General features: G+C 41.6%; 1 protein-coding gene across 1 annotated transcript in view; it reads right to left on the bottom strand.

The window, feature by feature from the left end:
- The window catches only part of ADGRL3 (adhesion G protein-coupled receptor L3), a 304,411-nt gene extending 283,488 nt beyond the window's left edge, over positions 1 to 20,923 (bottom strand). The window contains exon 1 of the mRNA XM_042811914.1: positions 20,872 to 20,923. Within this exon, the coding sequence (XP_042667848.1) occupies positions 20,872 to 20,896 (25 nt within the window). The 5' untranslated portion in view covers positions 20,897 to 20,923. The remainder of the gene's footprint in view (positions 1 to 20,871) is intronic.
- Between the last annotated feature and the right edge of the window lie 4,029 nt (positions 20,924 to 24,952).

Below are 24,952 nucleotides of genomic sequence, written 5' to 3' on the forward strand. Positions count from 1 at the left end.
CTCTTGCCCCAAGTGCACCTATAAAAACATTAAACTCTATTTGAGCCCAAATGCCTACCCAGTGAATGCAGGTGTCATTTATCTCGGCGCTATTGACATAAATCTTGTACTCCAGCATCCTGCCAGTGATATCATGCCAACAGAATCAGACCATGTTAGGTAGGAATGTTTTCTGATTTATTTTTTTTTAAATGACCTTCGGTTTTCCCTCCCAGCCCTGTTTCATCTGAAGTACATAGGAAAAAAAGAAAAAAAAAAAAGACAAAGTTTCAGCAAAGGAAAGTCCAGGCACTCCCCCGTTCTTCCCCCGTTACCATCACAACAACTGCAGTGCTGTAAATGTCCATGGCACCTTCCCAAGCAAATAAAGATGACACAAATGACACACTGCGTGCCCCAGAGAACTTAATTTCTGACACATCTTGAGACGAAGAGCAGCAGTTCAAGCATGAGAGGGCAAGAGGTCACTCTGCAGACGAGGGAAGAGACTGACAGTAGAGCAAAGAGGTAGAGAGAAAAAAGTCATCCTTTTCTTTTTTTTTCCCCACACAAAAGGCAGCTGGAAAGAGGAGGGGAGTAGGTAAGGGAAAAGAAAGATTCAGTGAGTATAAAGCAGAAGAAAATACGAACCTCTACCAAGAGGCAGGAAGAAAAGCAGAGAGAAGATTGATGGGAAGAAGCAAGTGTTGTGGACAGTGAGAGCATCCTCGTGCATCTCACTCAAAATGTCAAGGCAGTCTCAGAGCATCCATGGCACATTTAACTCCTGGCACAAAGGGTTTGCAGTGACCTTGAGAGTGGGGATCTGCTGAAAGGACCACCAGCTTCAAACATTTACGAAAAAGGTCTTTTGGCAAAACAATGCTCCCTTCTGCTGCCATCCCCCTGCCTCATTCCCGCAGCTCTTTCTTTACCAAATTATTTACTAAGTGCATTAACATAAATGGAACCAGAAGATTTATTTTTAATTAAAACAAGAGAGAAAGAGACCTAAGTACACTGTTAATATTGCCTATGCCTTTCACGACTTCATTAAAAAATAAATTTTAAGATTCACCTTTAGTAGCTATTGTAATAGAGCTGTTTTTCTTCAACTCGGTGAAATTCCTTCCGTGTTCCTTTCATTATGAGAATGAAATGTAAAAACAGATCTCTTTTTTTCTAAAGCAGAGACTTCCTCCAATAAGGAAGAAAAACAACTAAATGATTTAACTGCCATGTATGGGAACAGTGAAAGGAAAATTAGGAAAATTAAATCATTAGCTTTCTTCAAAACAGGAAAAGAAAGCAATCTCTCATCAGGTACTTGCTTCTTCTGCTATGAATGTTGCACTAATTATATTCAGAAACGCACAGCAAGATTATTAGAAGAGGAGGCATTTTCTAGCACTTTCAAAATTGAACTTGTTTGATGCCTTCCTGCACTCCCAACAGCCAGCAACCCTCCTGCCCCTTGAAGGGCAGCCAACTGCTCCCATCCCTACCATGGCCAAAAGAAGGAGGCACTACCATAGGGATACACATGGGATGCCCAGCTAACATAACAACAGCTCTAGCACAAAGCCTGAATCAACTGCAACCTCCAGAAGTCCTTTTCCAGAAAGCCAGGCTTTCCACTTTTCCACTTGCTGTGCATATAAACTGCTGTTTACAACTATTCAAAGCGTGTCCCAGTGTCCTGAAGTGCCAAAGTGCTCAGAGCTGAGAGCTCTGAGCTAATCCAACATTTGCTGTACCAAGGACAGCTAAAATGTAAGCAACTGCAAAAATCCAAGCACAATTAATACTCTTCCTCCCCACAAACATAGAGCGAGTAGCAGAAACAAAGGGCTCATACACTTTAGATAAACGTGTGTGGGATTACAATCTCCTTCTAGATATCAAACAGAACAAAAACAATTTGTTTAAAGGACAAAAATTCAAATAAGCAAAATTAGAGATTCTGTTTCCTTTGATGTTCCTGTCTACATTTCACTGCAATCCATTAAGAGTGGAGTGGTAAAACCTTCTATTTTTCAAGGAAATGAAGCGTGAAAACACGCAGTTACATCTCTATACAAACATTCCCCTGTTAGCACTTTTATTCCTCTTATCCTATCACCTACTCCATACTCCCCCACAGCCGCACCACGGAACACCACCAGCTTTTTAAACAGCAACCTGAGATTTTCAAAGAAGCCCTCAGTAAATTCATCTGCACACCCAGGTGTGCCAACGAGGAAGGCAGCAGGAGCTATGCTGCACAAACAGTTTTGCTGCTCACCCCAAATGGGACAGAGCCTTGCCAGAGGGTGACCCTCGGAAGAAGGGATGCCATGGCATTTGTAGCTCTGTAGGAGACACGACCTGGGAGACTAGCTGCTCTCTGGATCACATTTCCTTATCTCCTTCAGGGGTTTTGGTTCAGTGCCACAGGATGCAGCCATCTGTCCCCAAGGCCCTGGAGCAGCTGCAGGGCACAGCTTCTGGATAGTGCTGCTCACATGGGGAGTGGGTATTGCTCTGTATGATGGAACGAGCTGAGATTCACCTGTACCCAGGCCCTCCAGTCACCACAGTGCATTTGGTGCAAGAAAAGCACACAGGGCCCCTGCAACATCACTAAGTGTTGGAATGCTGCCTTTGCCAGGGTAGCCTGCCTGAGCCACATAGAATGGGATGGTATAACTTACTCTTGATTGCCTTAGAGAAAGGGGAGATCCAGTCATGCTGCTTGAGAAGTAAGCTATTCCAGCAAGTAAAGGATCTGTGAGACACACTGGTCTGGCTGAACACACTTCCCACTCAGAAACAGTAAAGCAGCCTCAAGATCATAGCAGCATTTATATGTTGTTTACACATGAGAATCATTTTCAGCAGATCCCATTATTTAAAATCCTTCAAACACCCCCACATACAAAGCAGATAGAAAGCTAAAGGTTTCATTCCCCTGCTGAACTCTCCACATAATCTGACGTGGGTAAAACACTAGTTTTGTTGACCTGGTTCAGTACAGCTCCCGGCACATCACTGGAGGTGCTGGGTGCACCAAGCTCTCCACCAGCCCACTGCACACACCCTGGCATGAGCTGGCTTAATGCACACGTATTTCTTACTGGAGATAATTTGCAAAAGCTTTTATGAAATGCTAACAGAGTTTGTCTCTGCGTCCTAAAGCACAAACTATACCCATGTCCCCCATCACAAGTAGGTAATGTGACCCAGAGCAATGCCTCAAAAATTTTGAATAATGGCTGTAATCCTCACACCCTGATCTTGTGAGACTTCCGCTGCCCAGAGCTCCCATCCCACATAAGCCATGCAGCAATGAGATTGCTCTGTTTCTGGCAAAGGATGCTTTATAGCACCTCACAGGCCTGAGCTCTGCCTAGTCTCTTGAATCCACAGGCCACGTGATACAGCTTGTCTAAATCACTAACCAAAATCAAATCAGATCAAATCATGCACCGTAAGTGTGACAACCAAACAGAGCCCTTAATCTCACATAATTTGACAGCAGCACATGAAAGGCAGGAGTGCTAGTGCAGCTTTCAAATACATTTTTTCACTGTACAACAGTCCCAGGTTGGGAACCTATCACTGAGAGCTGAATCCTAAGACTTCTGCAGTATGCCACGCTGCCAGCAAGGAGGAAAGCACACAACCCAGCTTGCCTGCTTCCCGGCAACCTACACATGCATCTCCACAGATGCAAAGTAATACAGAAGAAAGGTCAGAATTTGGGCAGTCCCCTTCATCCTGAGGTTTCATCTTCTCTTGCCAAATCTTTGCTCTTAATTGTCTGGAAAAACAAAGGAAGAGAGACAACAGCAAGAATTTTCAAAAGGCAACAGCAAACAGTCAGTGTCTGTAAAAGGACAAGTGCAACAGAAACACTGCTTGGAATGTGCCATGCCTCAAACAGCATGTAAGGACGGCTGCAATCCAGCCAGCAGAGGTTCAGTGACCAAAAGCGTGAAGAAGCACAAGGCCTGGTCACCAAATCCCCAAGATACTACACCAGACATCTACCACTGCAGTGCCTTCCTTTCTGTCACTAATCTGACTCAGGAAGATGGGAACCAGAGCTTTGTGCTGTGTGCAAAATGCTTGGCAGGAACACGGACAGGTCTGACCAGTTCCTGTCTTTACTTGATATCAGAGATACTTATCTGTCACTTGATATCAGAGATTCAAGGCCTAAGGATGTGCCTTTCTGAACATTCACTCATATGTGATTCTAGTAACTGTGTAATCTTTCACAGTGAAGCAATATCCACAATCAGTGGTGGTGTTGATGTTAATTACTCATGTTTAAATACAAAACATAATGAGATGCTGTGATTCCATTTTCAGACAGTTTTAGCCTGAACGTTAAACAGAATTCCATTTATGAAAAAAATTCACTTTCACACAGTCATCTTAAGGGACTTGCATGTTTTAATCATCACTTTTAATTAGGCTAAAAGTGGAGTAAAAATCAAGGCCTTTTTTGAGGCACTCTCAAAAGACACAAAAAAGGTTCCATTCTTTATTTGACTGAAGTGTGCATTATGCTAAAGTGTTAATGAGAGCAAATGAGTGTAACTGAAATCAGTCTCCTGTTAATTTTCATAATTTGTAGTGGAACACTTTTTCTAATTAATAGTAGACTTCTAGAGACATCTATGTTGACAAACATACACACAAACATCACTTCTCTACCTTTCTAGCATCTCCCCTCAGAGGCGATGTACATATGAAGGAGATATTCTTCCTACAGATGAGTTAATATTGAGAACTTGCATTTCATAGAATCATAGAATGGCTTGGGTTGGAAGGGATCCCAGGGATCATGAAGTTCCAACTCCCCTGCCATCCTGCAGGCAGGGCTGCCATCCAACCCAGCCTTAAAACACCTGCAGAGTCAAGCCCTTTGATAGCGCCACTCTGCCCCACTCTTTGGAAGTCTATTTTAGAGCATAACGATGTTTTGCATGACTGAGGAACCTAGTCACAGCAACACAACTCCGCATTCACAGGCACTAAAAGAAGTGCTTTACAGCCACATCATCCAATAGAATTTGTAAGAAATTAAAAAAAAATATCTAAAAAAGATATTATTACTTAGGTTTGGATTTCTCTCTTTTAAGTCTACAGTTAAATAACATTGCCTATATACGAGCAGCTGGCAGGTGACGCACACTAGTCCAAGTTATCCCAACCTATCAAGTGCACCATGGAACAATGCAGCTGCATGCCACTGGGACTCATAGATACTGGAGATTGTTACTTGGACACCACAGGCTGTGAAAGCCTTTGAGGCTTTTTACTGCTTCCCATTCATTCTCCTGGCTCAGTTATTCTAACCAGTTTGTCCTATAAGAGTGTTAAGAAAATACAAACTCCTCAAAGATGAGATGCTACCTGTTACTTATACATCTGCGTGCCTTTGCTTCCAAAAACTTCTAGACGCTGAGAACAACAAATGGTGTCAAACACTTCAGAAGGCAGTTCTTGCTTCCCAACAGTACACATCTCTGATTGCTTTCTTCAAGCATTGCCCTCATTAGCACTGCATTCAAGACCAAATTTGAAAGCATTTGCCTTGCTCTCTTAAGACAGGCAACTTCATTTCAATCTCATGTGGTTTAAAACACTGATCTCTCACCAAGTTCACCATTTGCCCAGTCCCCTGTCTCCATGTGTACCAGCAGCACTTCTGAAAGGAGAAGCAGAAAGCAGCTCAGAACTTGGGTTAGGAATTGTGCAAGCAGCATCTCCTTTGTGATGCTCCACCTCCACTGAACAGAGCACAAAGTCCAGCTTAGCACACAATCCTAACTTTTACCATGTTACCAAGAGTCAGATAAGGCTTCGCACAAAGCAAGCAGGAAAACATAATCAAACTTCATGCAAGAGACAGCTTCATACACATACTTTACTGTTTTGGGTCAAACTTTTCTAGACAGCAACTTTACATAAGGTTTTTAAAAGGCTCACATCACTGCATTGAAGGTGATCACAGAAGCATACAGTGGCTTGGGTTGGGAGGGACCTTAATGCTCAGAAGATGAGCTTTCTCTGCCTAACAAGTGATGAAAGATTTTCACTTAAATAGTCTGGTCACCACAAAACATTTCTAAAGTTATTAAGTACCTCCTGTAAGTTTATTTTTGAAATAACATAAAAGAACATTATTTAAATAAAAAAAAAAATCTAAAAAGGATCTAAAATCCAAAAAAATCCACAACATTTTGTTTGCACTCATGATGGTGGTTTTGGTCAACAGGTTTCCTCTTGGTTAGAAGTTTCACCTTAGGAAATTGACCCCCCCACCCCAAAGGATATATAGGAGAACTATTTTTCTTACTCTATTGCTCCATATTTTTCACGTGTGTTTGTTTTTCTCAATCCAGTGAGAGCAAATGAAGTGTACGAGGTTTCCAAGAGGTTCACAATGGTACAGAGCTTTCTTAACAAGCACGCACTGAATATGCTCCACCAAAACTCACCAGCTGGCTCTGATGGGAAAAAATCATGCTGCAATAGGAGAAATGTCAAACCTCAAAATAGGATTTATTTATTTTTTTTAATCGTGAGTTGAGTGAATTATTCCCCGTTTGTCAAAGTTTCCAATTTTATCGAGTGCCTTTAATGTCAAGAGTTTCAGAAATTGTTTGCATCTTTGCAGGGATCTACGTGCATACACTGTGTCTTATGACAACCCTGCTTGTTATTAAAATAACTGGTCCAAAATTAGGGAAACATAGTTAATAAGAGCGATTAAGGATAGAATTCACATAAAGCAAATATTTTTCCTGGATGTTTTTTCTGGACTTACCCAAAGCTCATTTTCCACAGAAGTGGGAGAGAAGCAGCTGTTAGCTTTGACTTCAGCAAGCACTGGGGTGCAGTGAACAAGGCGAGATTTGGTGGTTTTACCTCAGCTCCCAGGGGGAAGCATCTCCCCAGTGCTACACAGCTTTCCCATCTCTACTGAGGTACACAAAGACCAGCTGGTGCTCTTCTTTACATACCACTCTATAACTCTGTTGTTGGCACAGCACAGCACCCATTGGTGGTGCTGCTGCTGCTCAGCATCCCCAAAGGCAAGATTTAAATTATCACTGCAGCAATTCCTCGGTTCCTTCTTACAGCAGTCTAAGCTAAGTGACCTTTGGGAGAGATTGCAGTTGAAGGCACAGTTGTGAAAACTACCCAGTGCTACGAGTGTTAAGACACACAGATGTCTGTATCCTCTTCAAATTCTTTACCCTGACTGCTGCTTTTTTTCTTACTGAAATACTACCTGACTCACCTCAGAGATTTCAATGCACACCATGTAAGAATACTACACTGTTTCAAAAAAAGAAGAGCTACCCATATTTCAGATGCAATCACACAGAAGCCTCATGTGAAGCCATCAAGTGGGAACCAGAGCATCCAGAAAACCTAACAAAGCAGTGTTTGCAGGGAAGACAAAATAGTGATTACACCACCAGCACGAAGCAGATGGAAATAGTAACAAATGACAGATAGGAATAGATGTTGGCATAAGGAGATGAAACAAAATGAAAAATAGGATGTACTAAGACACTCCCTGGCTTGCAAAGACATCATGCTAGATGGTCTACAGTTATTGAGCCAACAAAGTATGGCTCCTAAGACTTGTAGCAGCCCAGCAATTCCCTACACCAAGAACACTTGAATTTTACCATTTCCAAATTTTTCATCATTATCTTTATGAGTATAAACTTGCATTAGTAGCAGAAATAAAGTCAAAGCAGTAGAATAAAAGCACATAATATGAATACAAGCAGCACCAAGTGTATCTGCAAGGTACAGAGTACACAGAGCCTCTTCATTGGAAATCAACATCAATATGTTCTATGTGCTGAAATTTCAGGGACTGAAATTATGTTGTGTAAAGTACACAAAGCACTCTCAAAAAACATTATTCTGCTTCTGGGTTATGAGATTTTATTGAATTTTGTCAATTAGTCTGTGAAAGTTTCCATGTGATTTCTTGACAAGAAAATAGGATTTCACTCAGGAAAAAATGCTTTGTATAAACACATTATGGTATTTAAAAGAAAAATAAATTCAATGCCTGAAATAAATTAATTTTTTGCAAAACACAAGAAATAAAGTATCCGTTTATTGCTAATTTGCTGTGCCACAAACATCCACCCAAACGCAAATAAACTCTGTGTCCTTTAGGTCAGGTAAATGAAAATAGTCTTTACAATCTACAACCAGCAAAAGGCATCTGTCAAATTTGCAATACAGAGATGAAAAGCATTTGAAAGTTAAATCTGAAACCCCAGACTGAAACAACACTGAAACAACACTAAGCTTTAATTTAAACACATTACAGTGCATGGTTATTATTAAGCTCTTCACTCGGAGTGTAATTTAAGTGCCATTTTGATATTCTGTTTGAACAAAGAGGTGTCAAATTAAGGAAACTGGTGTCAAGTCCAGAAGCTTTGGGAAAATGAAGCCCTATCTGTAATAGCATCCTATAGGGTTTTATTTCAACAGCACGGTCACGTAATTCCACCAGTGCCATAGCATATACCTCCTGTAGGCCCCCACCTTTAAAAAGAGGCTTCCACAGCATCCTCATTCTGCTCAGCCATGAGTGCTGCTGACAGATTATATACAAGCAGCAAGCAGTTCACTGTACACAAAGACTGCTATTTTCATGCAAAACATGTGACTGTACAGTGTCTGCACTGCTTGAATGAGAGTGCACAGCTACACCAACAGCCCATGTTGCCCTCCAGGCTTACTTCTGACATTCAGAGCTACAGAGAACTGTGACCCCCTGCAGGGCTCCTCACACTTCCAGTGCAGACAGGATGAAGGTGCAGGGCTAACAGATGCTGTCCACACAAGGAAGGCAGTGATCAACTGAAGGGAATGAGGGTTCAACTTTTGCTGTTGTTGTTTAAACTTGTTTTGGCTCATTCTACAAGGATACTGAAGCTAACGTGAGCCTGCAGATCGCATCTGTCAGTCAGCATATCCCTAATCATTTTTAGCTTGCTGTCCATTTGAAATCCAATCTGGCAAAAGGGACAGAGGGCATACATAATTTGATTTCTGCAAGTTTCATGGACGTGAGCAAACAGTGCAGACAGACCCTCTTCGGTTATCCAGCAAAGGAAAGAATTCAAAGTAAGAAACCAAGTTCTATTAATTCCTCCGCCCAAGAAGCAGGATGCTTTCAGAATAACAGATTGTTCAAATTGCACCTCCCCCCTAAGGGCCACCACGGAAACCTTTCCAGGTGTCCTCCCAGAAATACAGGGACAGAAAAGTTATCTGATATTTTAGGTATTTCTGGACTGGGCAGAGTTACATGAAGGAAAGAGTTTCCCAATACCGATTTATGACCTGCATTAAAGTTGCAAGAATAGAAAACAATGCTTTCTTCCCTTTCTTCTTGCTAAAGGAATGGATTGCTTGTGTTATGCCAATAATTTCAGCCAGGGCTGCTGGTGTAATAAATTATTTACCGCAGCTCTGAATTTGAAAGGGAGTCAATTAGTTTAACTGGTCATCAATTAATACTCAGCAAGGAACAACGTGAAGGGTGAGAACATTTTGAAGAGCAGAGTTTTCGAAACAAAGAGCATGCATTTAAACCAGATACTTCTGCATTCAAGGCAATAGCTCGCTTCACTGAACATCTCTCTATTTTAACAGATAAGCGGTCACATTTACTAGACATCCCGTTAACACCTATTCAATCCTGCCCCACTTTGGCATGACAGTTTCCTGCATTCTGCAGGGTTCAAGTGAGTACTCACATATATCCAAAGCATTATAATGCAATGTATTTGAGGGCAAAAAGGCAAAGCTTTGTTTCTCAGAACAAAGCCTGAAGGGCAGCATCCCTCTGGGACCTCGCAAACAAAGTTACCCTGGAGACAGTCTCTGAGGAACGGTCACAGTTCCCAGCAGACCAAAAGATCTTCTGGGTTTAGCATTTTAAGGGGGTGGTTCCTCGCTCCTCGTCTCAGAAGCAGGAAGGGAATGAAAGTAAGGGAGAGAAAAGGAAAGTTGATTATAATTTCTGTAAATTGTTTAAGGATCTTTATAATGAGAAAAGTTCTTCACTCCCTCTAACTACACAAAAGAACCATTTCACAGGCGTGAAGCACATAGCATTCATAGTCGATTCACTTTCTTCACATGTTTTTGTCCTGAACGTTCCTTTGAACTCTTATCATTTCTATTAAAAGCAGAACTTGATCAAAATCTCGGCTGAGGAATGGAGGAATGTGTACTGCCTGCATACACAACCTTCATATCCATAGCTTATTGAAAGGATCAAGTCCAAAAGATTAGCCACAGACATGGAGATCATGTTTAAGCTTTCAGCAAAACGTTTGATTTGCACAACACCTCGTACTTAATTTTGAGGTCTCACATAGAGAGCACAGTACTGTAACTGCTATAATATCTTCCAAATCAATCCACTCCACGTATTGGCTGCATCCCACTCCACACCTCCTCTCTGGACCTGCAGAGGGAAAGCAGTCACCTCGGGAAACACATTACAAGGACCCCGACCAGGAGAAGGAAACACCCACAGAAAGCTGTGGGATCTGTGACTCACCAGAGACACCACAGCAAACTCCGCATCTAAATACATTCTGTATGTTGTCAAAGCCACCTATTCAGCTTTCTAAACAAATATTCCCTCCCCCACGCTTCCTCGGAAAGAATACATTTGCTGTAACATTTCTGCAGGGCACTAGATAGCATTAACAACCTTCCCCACTGAGGTATCTGGCTATTATTCATCTCTGAGCATTTTGCCTCACATATAGTGCTGGATTAGCGTTATTACTGTATAACCGCCAATGAATATACTTAGAAAAACTAAGGAACATTCGACAGCTCTGCAGTTACCACCTTGGTGAGATTTTTAGATTGCCATACCCCAGTGCAAACCATCAAAATCACAAGCTGTGGTGAAGTGTACTAGAACAGGCTTGGCACCTAATGTAGCTACACGCCTTGCTTTCACAGAGGTCTGTACCTCACTGCTCTCACCAGCTTCAAAGTTTACAATTTTTAATGCACTGAATTTTTATGAGTGCTAGCTAGACTGATCCCATCTCCTTGTATCAACACTTTTGTGCCCTAAGCTTGTTCTTCTTTAAACTTTTCATGCAATAGTGTTCCAGAGTGATATTGGATACACCAGCTCTCCTCAAAAGTTATTCTTGATTGCATTTTGCCAGCTGGACAATGAGGGATAATGAAGTCCACCGTCTCAGCACCCTCCCAAGAGCTGAAGAATTTCACATCTGTCACATATTTACTACCCCAAAAGAAAGAGTCTGTATTTCAACAAGGGATAGGGCCCCAAGAAACAAGGCTGTCACCAGATGTTCCAGGGCTGAAAGTCTGCATAGCCTCAAGATGCAAGGCTAATCGGTACAGACCCCCAGTAATTAAGTTATTGTGCTTTGTGAGATCTGCTGGCTGGCTAGAGGAGAAAGACCACAATTAAACACCATAGTGAGAGATGGGCAGGAAGAACTCAGATGTTATATATGTGAACGGGGACACCCAGCACTATTGGGGCAGACAGAGCACAGAACATCAATCTTCATCCAGCCAGGCAACAGAATAGACTAGCCCTGCCTCCAGAAGTCTGCTAGGGAGCTTTTGGCACTGCTACAAATCACGGCACATAGCAAGACAGCCTAAATCACTCGGGTTTCTTCTAAATGAGATCCCTGCCTCCATTTTTGATTCCATTCCCCAAGGACGTCAAACAACAAATGAGTTCATCCATTTTGCTTCTCACCGCCTCCATCTTACTCCTCTCCTCCCCTTTAATCCGAGACTCCTGTGAATTCAGGCATTCCCTGACACAAGGACTGTAGCTATCGGAAAGCACAGTCATGCTTCCAGCTCCTCATGATGACTGCTGTTTGCAGAGGCAGAAGTTAGGCAAGAACATTATTTTTGATGGCTGTCTGATACTGTAATGCATGGCTTCCAAGCACTCTCATCAGCATGGCTTGCAGACTCACAGGTGTCTGCTGACAATACAAAGTCATTAAGTATTTGGCTTCTGATCAACAGGCCCATTTATTTATTTCTTTTTCCCAATCAAATTAAGCAAAACAACCAAACATTATTAGATTTCTTAGATGTTACTCTGGGGGAATTCTGAGGACTAATAGTAAGATTTTTAAGTACACATGACTAGAAGATTACAAACTTCAGTGTTAGTGAAGGACCAGATTTCAAGTCATGTAAACAAAATGAAGGTTTGCTAAGAGTGCCTTGTTTAATCCAAGTTTACATGGATCACCCCTTTATAGATGTATCTGTACACATAGTATGAAAAAAATATGTAAAAGCAAAAATACCCACAGTACACAAAAGTAAGTTCTAAGACCTGGATTTTCTTGCAGCTACTCCTAGTAGGCATTCTTCCCTAACGCATGCTACAGATTATATATGCACAGAAGATACAGTTTTAAGCAATAAGGAAGATTTGGCCATGGATCTGTCTCTCAAAGAAGAGCCATGCTATCACCAGAAGAGTAAAGCATGTCCTTGATAACTTCCATGGGATTTGAATCAAGCCTTAAAAACCTCAACATTAATATGCCACTTATTTACAGCTTTGTGTTCTGGAAATTTCAGAACAAGGGACAATTTGACAGTGCTTCTGCAGTCCTTCAGGCACTCCAATTTCTACAGATTAGGGCATGTGAGGGAGTGACAGTACTCAAACTACGTACATCTATCCCATCCTTCTTATTCTGCCCAACCACTCTAATGCAGACTGACCTGAGAGGATTTTTAGCATCATCTGAGCATCAATCTTAAAATCTCAAACTCGCAGCTCAAGATGCATAAAAAGGCACCCAACATTTAACCATTTCAGAATGCAGCACAACATGGCAAAGCTCAAGGAAGTAAAAAAATGAAGGATATTGCACTACAACTACAAACCCTTGAGTTTAAGGTCTGCATTTGATATTGCGCTACGACTACAAGCTTCTCAATCCAGTCCTACACACTTCATGATAGGCAGACTACAACAGCTGTGTGGTGCTGGCTGACAACCCACTGAGCCTCCCTCAGCTTTGAGTAGGTCCATGAAGGAAAGAGATGGTTCTGCCAGCACCAAGAGTTTCCTGGAAACTGAGGAAATTCCAAGTGGGGAAAAGCTTCTGAACTCTGACATGCTTTTCATTTCTTCCCAGAGCGTCTCTCCCAAATGAGTTGCTCCCAACTCATGTTGGGAAACATCAAATGAGCTGCAACCTCTTCCAAATTCAAATGAAACCACATTACCAACCAACATAACCAATTCAAAAAATCATGATTACTAAAGGAACCAACTGAACACCAGCGAATGTGCCCTAGGGTAATAAGCATCAGACGTCTCTAGAATTCACAGGACTGCAGAGCAGATAAAATGGATGTTAAAGATTTCTTCTAGGGAATCGGCAGTTTCAGCTGCAATAAAGAGCTTCTGCTTGCTATTCGTGCTGGGCCAAAGGTGTTCCTTCTAGAAGAGAAAAACAGCAGATTGGTCCAGACCTCATGGGAGCAGGTTAGCAGCAACTGAGGAAGTGTGAGAATGAAGGTGCCTATAATTCATTCCCCATTCTCACTCTTTTCTCATTTCAGCTTCAAGTACTTCACCATGCCCAGCTTATATGGATGAGAGAACTAAGGGCACATCACCCTGACAAGTAATATTTTTTCCCCTCTCCAGCTCTAGCAGTTTAAGCTTAGCTGTAGTTATTAGAGAAAGAAACATGAGTGACATCCCAATTGTGGTAGTATTCACATCCAGAAAAAGATGTGGCACAGCTGCAAGCTTCTGTTCATTCAAATCCTATGCAATGCAAGTTCTAGCACTGTTGGAAAGAATGGCTCTGCCCCAGCACTGCACAGCTACAATAGCTGTGAAACTGCGATCAGGTCCTGCACTTCTCCAAGCACCAAGGCTAGGATCCTTTTGACACAGCCTCATCCATCAAAACCCCGCACACAGCTCAGAATAGCAAGCTCTCTCTATCCCCTGATAGTTTCCTGTCATCCTTGCCACAGGAAAGCTTTATCAGGAAGTTTAGTAGTAGTGAAGTATTAGCTAGAACTAGCAATTAGCCAGATAGACTTCCATAATCCTATTTAGGTAAAAATGCAACAGGTGGAAGCCAACAAGGAAAGGGAGAAGCTGCCCGTTCCTACTTCTCTTTCTCCACCACTCCACTGTCCCGCAGGCAGCCCATCCTCCATTCACTCAGTACTTGCTGGGATCAAAACGAAGTGTGCCAGCAGGAACAGGAGCTTCTGACGTGCACATTAGCACAGCCCAAACTGGAAAGGGATTAAATGGCTTAAGAGACCGATTGTGAGTTAAGGTTTCCAGATCAAATCAAGATGAAGTCAGAAATGAATTAACGTAGCCATCCTGCATAGCAACTGCTTGGTAGCTAATACAAAATGAGTGGTCAGCATTAGGTCAGTTTTTAAGACAGCAGACCTCTGCAGCACAACACCCATTTATTGCTTAGGCCTAATAACTGCATAAATATGTCTAAACACCTACAGATGCCAGGATTCAACAAAATTCCTTCCCACATTGCCCAAAGCTCCTCATCGTGCTTGGTGACAAGAACTGTGCTGAACTTTTCAATATCGTGTTTTGAAAGATAACTTTTCTTAACGAAGCTCACTAACAAAAACAGCTTTCATAATCCCAATAAAATATAATGGGAATTAAATTATGGTACAATAATTCACCCTTAGCTGCACAGAGGCCATTTGGCCTTCATCTTAGTGCCTGAATGTGCTGGGCGTGAATTACTGCGCTGTATTTCACATGCCGTCACATCTTATGGCTTAATTAACGTGACAAAAATCAGAGTGCAAAGAGTTATCACTAACAATCAGAAGGCAGCCTTGTCAGGAAACAGTTAAAGCAACAGAGGTAACAGGCCTGCAGGACAATACCAATCTCCACTTTGGAGCAAAAGCATTTCCTGCTGCTGCCCACAAAGAAACACACAGGTACTGCTCCATGCCATGCATATTCAGAAGGTTACAGGAAAGGGTAACTTCCAAGCATTAAGTTGGGTCCTGGCACCTAGCCCTTTTCTAGAGTTCCAATCCTGTAGCTCCAGCTTCATGCAGACAGATTGATTTGGTGTGTGCGTAACAAGCACCGCAAATGGCAGCTGAGAGCAGGAAAAGATCTTGTTTCCTTGCCTAGGGCAGGAAGATGCTACAAGCAGTCACATCTGTCAAATATCGAAGAAAAAAATAGAAAAAAAACATCATCAGAAAATCCCCTTAAAATCTTTTTCCTTATTCAGTGTGAAATTTAGACACGGGTGAAGTGGGTCTGCACACAGACCTCTGCACCACTTAATGGCTTAAGTGGGAATTAAGTGGTGTACAGAGTCTTTGCAAGGTTGAATTTCAGCCTCTATCAGCTTATAGATTGGTCAGTCATCAGATGGAGAACTTAAGTCCTGACTTTACTACACTGCTGCTAATGAAAGCATGCCAATACACACACAGAAAAGCCACCTCCTTTTATCAGGAAAAGCCTTCCCCAACCACTTGTTCCAATACAGAAAAGGTGGCACTGCTGCAGGTAATACAAATTGCCAGGAATAGCAAATATTATAAATATTTCAAGGATGATTAATCTTTTAAAACAATGAAGTTAGGCAGAAGCTTGGAAGTCAGCTTGGCTATTTCACAACTAATAAAACATGTCTCTTGTATTTCATTCTGACTAAATAGAGAGTACTGTAGTAAAAGGCAATTACCCACCATTCACTAGCTAACATAACACTTGTACAAGTATAAAAGATACACAGTATGTATTTTAAGTAGTGACAGTATTTTCACCGTATTAAAATAGTAGTGAAGCAAATGTTCAGCTCACATTAAACAGCACTCTGTCACAAGGACCAGCTTGCTAGCATCATATATTCCCCCAAGAAAGATAATGCTGCTTGCTTTAACAGAATCATTGTCACCAAGCAACAACAAGTGCTGCTCAGTAATAAATATTTTCACTGTTCCCACAGAAACCAGCTCAGCAACTCAACCTGCTTGTGCCTAGAGAGATCAGTTTGACCTTCCAGAGCCATTTCCTTGCAAAGACACAGCCATCCCTTACCATGAGCATCTCCAAGAAATACTGGGACAGTGCTGCACGAACACCGAGGGTCACAAAAGTACAGCAGACAAAGCCCTCTTCCTTTCAGCTACAATAGCTTGAGAAGATGCAAAGTAAAAAATGAATTTTTGAAAACAAATTATTTCAGTCCCATGTGAAACAATTCTCCTGTGGAGAGACAAGATGGCATCTATCCTAGATGCAGGAAGGTCACTTCAAAGCTATGCTACAACTCTGCATAAGGAAGGTCTCAGAGGCAACTTCTTTTTTGGAAATTCAGAGTTGGACCAGCAGCAACTGTAGGCAAGCCAGTTGGGTGCTGTCAAGTGTTAGTAGTAGGCCTGAGGTTTCCTAACAATACAGACTCTGAGAATTATCACACTTTGTCCAAAGTGAAAATACTTCAGCTTGAATTTAACTCCATCTCCACAGTCACCTAAAAAACCTCAGCTACACCTGCATCTTATTCCACAATCAGGAGACCGCTACAGTGGTTATTCAGGCTGTAACAGCAGAACCACACCAGTGTCAGAGATGTATTGATCGTTCTGCAAAAACATACTTGCTTTTGGTTAGATTATCACCCAACTTTTCTCATTTCAGTCTCGTCTAGCTTTGGACAAGTGTATGGTTCTATTCCTTCCCCCAAACCTAAGTTTTATGTGGAGAAAGAGATTAATAACTAATTCTCTTTGAAGAGAAAAGCACGTAACTTCTTAACAAAGTGTTAAAAAAGCTGAAATCCCCACCACTGACACTGGGTTTTGCCTATGCAGGAAACTGGAGGCTGATGGCTCTCTCTCATAAAGCACTGGCAGGGAAAGAGCTTAGCAGCAGAGGAAGTGGGCAGATAGTTGTGCCCATTGATTTTACTGCATTTGTAAGGACCCTCAAGAGAAACCAAGTAATTTGAGTTATTTCTTCAATTGGAGTAATAAGTGATAGTTCTATTTCAGATTAGACAGCTAAAGCATTAGAGTGATCCCAAAAGCCATCCTTTGATCCTTACATACAGCATCTTGCACCTGTTCATCAAGAAACCACACACAATATAATCCCTAAAACTAACCAAAAAATAAAACAATCCAATGAGAAAAGACCTCTGGACACAACAGGCCTTCAGTACTCTTTTAAATCCTAAACTAAGGTACTTGCTGGAAAACAAAACATTTCACCTCAAAGCTGTATCACTATAGTAACTTTCTTTTGTCCAGCAGCCCGGAAGTTCTAAATCCCAGCTCTCAGTCACACGAGCATGAAAGCAATGTGACAGAGCAGGTGTATGTCTCCCAAAGCTCTCAAGCTGAGCTGTTGCATGTCACGTCTATCTCATTTCGGGTGAACTTTGACAACTCACATTTGTGGGTTAAGGAGAAACCTGCCCTGTTTGGGGTCAAAGGGAGGAAGGCTAAAGGAGATGAGAACAGCTGCTCATTCCAGAAAATGCCTGTGGGAAATCTACACATGGCAAGCAAAGAGGATGAGCGTGTTCAGGTGCACATGAGGAGGATGCAAGCCAAGCAGAACTTTTGTGAGAGCCCAGGTTTTTGGATGCTTTAGAAGCAGCCTTCAATTGGGCAGAAGGGAATTAGGGATTGCAAAAATTCAGCATGCTGCAGAGCCTTTTCTACTTGTTTTTTGTTTGTTTTGTTGTTGTTGTTGCTTCTGGTGCCAGTGGGCTTATTTTTATTTTTATTCCTGGCTTTGTTGTTTTTAATCTTAGCTAATTGTCTAGTTCTTTTTAATAACAGGTTTAGTTTTATCCAACAGATGAGTTGACAGGCTTTGCTGGAGCTTAAAAGGTGGATTCCTGGGGCCTTTGCACTGACCCATCTACAAAAGCTATTTTCAGTCAAAATGCGCAGCAACAGTAAAGGAAGCTACCGATCTTAAGAACGCATGGACTCTGCTGCTTATGAACTATGATTCAGAGTAAATCTGGGCACATCACAGCACCCACGCTTTTCAGATTAACACCATCACCAAGAAACTACAAAAATTCAAGGCTTGTTCCTCTTTTATTACCTCTGCAGAACAAGACAAGAGTGAAGCAGGGCAGTATGCTGAAAAACTGCTTATCCTCCTGATGGCTTAAGTCAAATAGTCATCAATTCCATACTTTTCACTGTAACCCAAGTCACAGTATGCTCCCAAAAAACTGTTGGCTAAAAAAGACACACAAACTCCCAAACAAAACAAAGCCCTAAATCAACAAATGTATGGGATCATCAGACTAAGAGATTGAGCGCATAACTACCTTTACAGTTGAACAGGCTGCACTGGGAAACTCAAACAGCCCAAGAGATGTAGCAAGCCACGAACTGCAAAAGCAGTTTGTACCTACTCTGGTAATCACTTCAGGAAAAGAACAGTTACAGTTCCTGTTAGAATCCTGTTAAACAAAATACAAAATTTTTCTATGTATAATAAGAGCGGATCATTAGAAGGGAAAAATTAAGCAATTAAAATTAATTAAAATTAAGCAATCTTTATAAGCAAGGTAAGTTGTGGCATGTGTTTAAACCCATGCATACTGCCTTAAGGCTATAGCAGGAGAAACTGCACTGATACTGCCTTGCCATCCACTTCAGGCAGCATTTTGTGAGCATGTACAGGACGAGAGGCAGCAAGCAAGAGTACCTTAAAACCATCATACACTTTGTGTCTAATTTCAAAGCCTTGGAAGTGCTGCCAGCCTATGTTTTCCAACCTGTAGTACCACTCTCACTGTAACATGCACGTTCCTCATCCCTCACAGGAGACTGAATGTTCAGTCTGTTCAGTGAAACTGATACCAAACATAATCTTACTACATGACACAACTACACTGCAGTTTTCTCCCTTTGTTTAGCATCAGAAGTGTACCATACCTGAATAATCAGATATTCTACTCACTTCCTCCAAGAAAAGCAGCACAAAAAAGTTTAGGGATGGTAACCACATCTTGGTCAATAAAAGAAGGAGAGACAGATTCGATTCCGAGAGCAAAGGTCTTCACTCTCGACTGCTCAAAAATTGCTGGAATCCTCTGCTACACTCTTACTAGTGATTTACAGGGATGAGATAACATAAGGGTCAGATTTACCACTACTGACTAACACACATAGCAGCCACCCCAGGCACCTACTTTGTAAAAAAGCATAAAGGGTACCGCTGCAGATATTTTTTCAGGCATCTAGTTTCTACATCTGTAATGTTTGCTTGCCTTTAGCACCATGTGACTCTTAAGATACTTGTGACATTTTCATACATTTTTATTTACAGAGACTATCATGAAGGATTTTCCAGCTGCAGTGGCACCGTGAATTAAAAACAGGACTGCCAGAGGCATATCCAAATTGTCAACTGTTCAACTGTTAATATTGTTTCATTATAAAGATTCACAAAACATTCACCAGTTAACTTTCCAAGAGAAGAATGGAGAGCACCTTTTCCTAACAGCTCTTTCCATTCCACCCCAATTGGTTTGCTCAGTTTAATTATTCATTCTAATTTTCAAGTTAGTGAGGAGCTTTGCTTAAGGAACGATAGTAGAGATAATCTTTGTGCACAAAAGTGTTATAAGTGATATAAACAGACAGGCCATGCTCCAGAAATAGATACATTCGTACATGCAATTTTTTTCTTTTCTTTTTTTTTCCCTCTGCTGTAAAATTTCACTTGAGTCTTAGCACACACGCACTGGATGCTAAGCACAAAAAGACTGGAGTATTTTCAAAGCAGAGGTGCACAAGATCCACGAAGGGAGTCATCTCATTTACAAACAGGCTCCCACAGACCTGCAATTAAAATAGGATTCTCAAAGCTCATGTTTCATTGGGGCATCAGGGAGCAGCCAAATCTTTCAGAGCTCAGCCCTCATAATTTAGCAACCATTACTGAGAACAGGAGCTCCCGAACCCTTCTGGCTCTTCAGAAATCTAGCAATTTACTTCTTGAAGTCTTATCCCTAAGAATTAAATGTGTCAGATTTCAATTTTCATGGCTAATAAAAAGACCAAATTTTTCCACTTAAGAAAACATAATGGACACTGTAGGCAATAGTGTGCTGCACACAGACTCCGAAGCTAATACATCCCCACAGCACAGCAGTGATGTCTGATAACATTAGCTCATCTCTCACATACTGCCTACTTGCATCAGCATGGTGCTACAGCTGATGACCTCTTGTTGCCAGGTGGGTTACGCAGTGTGCCAAGCTAAAGACAAATATACTGGTTTAGGTTCTTCCAGACTCAGGGTCACATTGGGTATAGGAGTGCATGAAAATGTGCACTGTGGTGCTTGAAATCATGATATATCATGACAGTGAGTAAGATCCTATGTTCTATGGAGCTGTGGCTGATGGGGGATACACAAAATTCTACTGAATAGCATTCACAAAAGAGGTCATCTTCACACAGAGGCCAGGAACGACAATTCCAGTGATATACAGCCAACAGCATAGCCAACCGAGTAGGCTCGGGCATTAGGATGAAAGTCAGCCTTAACACAGTAACTAAACTTTGTAAGAGAAATAGTTATGTGACCAAAGTTCTTTGTTTCGTGACTTAATTAGTCACACAGTAACACCAGAACTCAGAGACCTGGGTGGGAAGTGGGGAAAGAAATCAAGACCCTGGAAAAAAACCACAAGCATTAGGCAGAAGAGACAACGTCTTGGCAATTTTCCATTCTCCTTCCCTTCCCACAGTCACATTCCCCCATCCCTCACTCACCATGGGCTAACGGTGTTAAGAGCATTGTGAAGAACAGCAGCTGTGATGACCACATGACTGTGAAGGAGGGCTTGAAAGTATCCCAGCAAACAAGGGTTCAAACAAAACAAGGTGAGTGTCCTTCTGCACTGGTTTTCAACACTTCAGCTGTTGGCCTTCAACTCACATCCAAGAAGGGAGAAAAAGCCAATCAAAAATAATAAAAATAATAATAAAAAAATCCCACAGCCAGTATCCAGAATCTGTGACCTAGAAACAAGAATGGAAAAAAAAAAATGCAGTTAGTAAAACACTAAGATAGGTGTTTTCAATCAAGTCTTGCTGCATTTCTCTGCTGCCAACAGCTGCAAAGGCAAACATATCTACCCCCCCGACCCTTCAGATATTTTTTATGTACAACAGGAATTAAAACTTGTCTCCATGCAGAGTCAGTTTGTGCATCGCTAATGCTCCACTTCCTCTCTCAAAACAGGGATTAAGATAGAAGTCTTGAACACAATGCCCATGGGCCCAGGGAGTCCACAGACTTGAAAGGTGACTGGAAAAAGCAAGTCCACATGCTTTGCACTAAAATCTACATACACAGGAGTTCTAAAACAGCCTGTAACTCCCTTGGAAACATTTGGGTATTTATACATCAGAAGATGACAGAAATTCCATTGCTGAAATGGATTTAACCAGTGACTAGGTTCTATGCTGATCTCTTGCACAGAAATAAATTTCTATTCCGGATACCTCTTTTCCAACCTCAAACCCTCAGGCTCAGAGCCTGTTAGTAGAAGTTAGCTCCTGAAAGAGCATATTGGCCAGCGTGATGACAAATCAACAAACTGCAGGTGTAAGTTCACTGTTTGGTCTACGCCATATGTGCAAGAAAGCATGGAAAGTGCAGTGCTTCCACTCATGCAACCACAGAATCACCTACATTGAAATGGACCATCAAGGTCATTCAATTCCAACCACCAAGATGACTACCAAGTCCCATCACTAAACCATGTCCCCAGATGTCACGTCCATGCGTATCTTAAATACCTCCAGGGATGGTGAATCTAACACTTCCCCAGGCAGTGCATTTCAGTACTTGATAACGCTCTTAGCATCAAATCTGGACCAGGCTTCGAACCCAAGCAGAGACTAAAGTCCCCCTTACCATGTAGCTCCCACCTGTGGTGACTGCCTGAGACTCAGTCACTTATGCCTACTCAAGCTCCGCAGCTATACATCGTGGAATTTAAAAAATGGTCTATCCATCCCACACTCTTACAGGGAAACACAGGGAAATTGAAGCCCATGCTCAGAGAAACATTCACTCATATAATTGCAGAAATGATTCCATCTTTCCGTCATTTTAATCTCTTATGAAGGGGCTAGGTGGCCACAGTGACTCAAGCTTGGCAGGAATAAAACAACAACTATACAGAGTTAAGCCATAGCATCATTTTGAGGCTTAGCTCCCTGCTGACTTTGAAATGATGATAAAATATGAGGAACTGTAAAGTACTTTACATATCTGTTTTGAACTCCCTTGGCTCTGCAGCCTTCACAGCATTGGTCTAATTAAAAATCTCTCCAAAAAAATCTCTGATCAACAGAAGTTATTCTTCTCTGAGCAAGGAAGCTGTTTTTGCCAACTTGTGTTCCTATCCCAAAACCCAGTTTCAGCCAAAAAACATATGAAAAACTGCACTGCATGCCATTGTGATGTGGATATATTTCTGAAATTCAGGCATGACAAAGTGGCCTTTGTTTGGCCTCGTCTCTTTGCTGATCAACTAAATCAAACCTCACATTGTTCAGAACCAAAGCCTATAAGGAAGCTGCATTTTTTTCTGATAAGTATAGCTGCTTGCTCTGCCAAGATTTTGTTCTCTCGCTCTTCTCTCTCACCAGTCTACCCCTTCAATTTGTTCGCTTAAATAAAGCATTTAGGGTCTGAAGATTTCTCGGCTCTAACTGTGGTGATTAAAAAGTCCAAGGGCAAGAGGAAGGCAAATGGCTTCTTCACATGCGAGCAAGAAATTAAATCATGGCTCAAGCTAGGATGCTAGCCACTAATAACATTTAAAGCCTGCTTTCGAAAAGGCTCACAAATATTTTAAATTATTCTTTTGAAATACCAATCAAGTTTCCCATTTGAATTTTAGAAAGCTACCAGTACGCATCAAACTACCCTGCTGGCCTTACGTGTGTCTTCTCTACAGCATCATAAAGAGTTTATAAAAGGAAGAAACTTTTTGTGCTACAAAAATTGAAAAGGTACACACAAAAACAGAGGAAGCAACCAGGTACACTGCCATGAAGGAAAAAGCTCAGTCAGGGAGTGAAGGGGTGGGGTTTGCTTTCTAATTTTTATTTGTTTAAGCTGATTCAAGTTCTGGAGAATCTAAACCTGTCACAAAGAGATAACATGACAGTGCACTGAAAACTTTTTGGGTATAAACTCCAGAAGTCGCAAATGATTTATGACACCTATCGCAGAGAAAGGATAATTGTCAATAAATATTTACATAGTAGCCTTTCAAATACTTTTTATCTGTCTGCCTGTACTCCCCTACACGATAGGATTATTTTTTTCCCTGTGGCCTCATGGGCTGAGACTCGAGAAGCAAAACAATTCCCGCATCAGTGGTGGGCACAACCTTGCCCTTAAGTCTGCTCCTGCAGAGACTTCTTCATGCTCTTCAGATTCTTGCATGATGCGGAGCCTAATGAACCCTCAGCATGCACAGAGAAGTGCTGAAGTTGTTTAATAACATAGAAAACACAAACCAAACGCGTAGCGCTACCCAGCTCTGGCTGGTTTCGTACTTCGTTTGTATGATCAAATAATCATACTGTGTCTGTGAGCTGGATGCCTGCAGAACAGCGAGATAAGAAATGAGTGGAGCAATCCTTCTCTTAATGGTCACACGACCCTCTCAAGCAGCATTTATGAGATGCAGGAAGAGGCCCGCAAAACAAAATTCACTTCATCTTTGGATTACCTCCAGGTAAAAGTACAGCCAAAGAGAGAAACTAGAGCATACAGATGTTAACTTTTGAGTGCTGTTACATTTATTGATGCAAAAAGGGGATATACTATCACAGCAAGAAAGCTAAGGGTTACACTTGGCCTAAGGGATTTGGATTTGAATGATGAAGATGACATGGCATGCATTAATTTACAAGGAAGTTCCTCTACTCGGTGACCTTGCTGCCCATAGGGCTGCCCCTGATAGCTTCATGGCCTGGGCTCCTGCCAAGCATCACCCAAACCTGATCTGCATGCTGGCAGTTCTTAAAATCCAACTTAAAGTGGTACTGACAAGATAGAAGAGAGCCAAAGGAAACTGTACATCTACACTGCAAGGCTGCAATGAGGTATTTATGAAGGCATGCCTTCCTGAAAGGATATTATGTATACGCTAACTCAACATCTACTCAAAAGTCTCTGCTTTAACAGTTGATGTGAATCAGCACAGGGAGCATTTTCTGAGTCCATCTTCTGATGGCGTGCAAACAGGGTAAAAAAGATAAGGAAACCAGTTCATCTCCTGTGTGAACAAACAGCATGAAGCAGAATTTAGAGTGGCACAAGCCAAACCTGTCACAAGTCCATCTCATTTCTGCCTTTAACCAAACGTGATCATTTGCATCCATACCAAGCAGGATGCTCCCCTTCTTACCGGGCAAAGCCTACCTGCCCTCCTCTGACACCTGGCATTTTCTAACCCACCATGGTGTGAATATTGGACAGGCACAAGTGTTTCCAATGACATTCAGTAGCAAATGCCAGGCAGAAACATCCTGCTTTTCTTGCCTGGTTATGCTTCTCCACTATTTTCTCTCCCCCCCCTGAAAATGCGTACAGTAAAACTAACTTGAAATTACAAGTCAGCAATACAAGGATTGCTTTATATTCCTTAATAGAAAAGATTCCTACGCTTATCTCCTTATTTAGCATAAGTTGCTTACTACGTAAAAAATAAGTATGATGTTTCAAACAAATATTGATTAAAACCACAAGAACAAAAGCTTAGAAGTAATAAACTCTTCGAAGCCAATGGGCCAAATTGGAACCAAAGATGCAATTCTCCCATTT

This window comes from Centrocercus urophasianus, unplaced genomic scaffold (genome assembly GCF_019232065.1).
Source record: "Centrocercus urophasianus isolate 14NV4802_14NV808 unplaced genomic scaffold, USGS_Curo_1.0 seq_13, whole genome shotgun sequence".
Classification (NCBI taxonomy): Eukaryota; Metazoa; Chordata; class Aves; order Galliformes; family Phasianidae; genus Centrocercus; species Centrocercus urophasianus.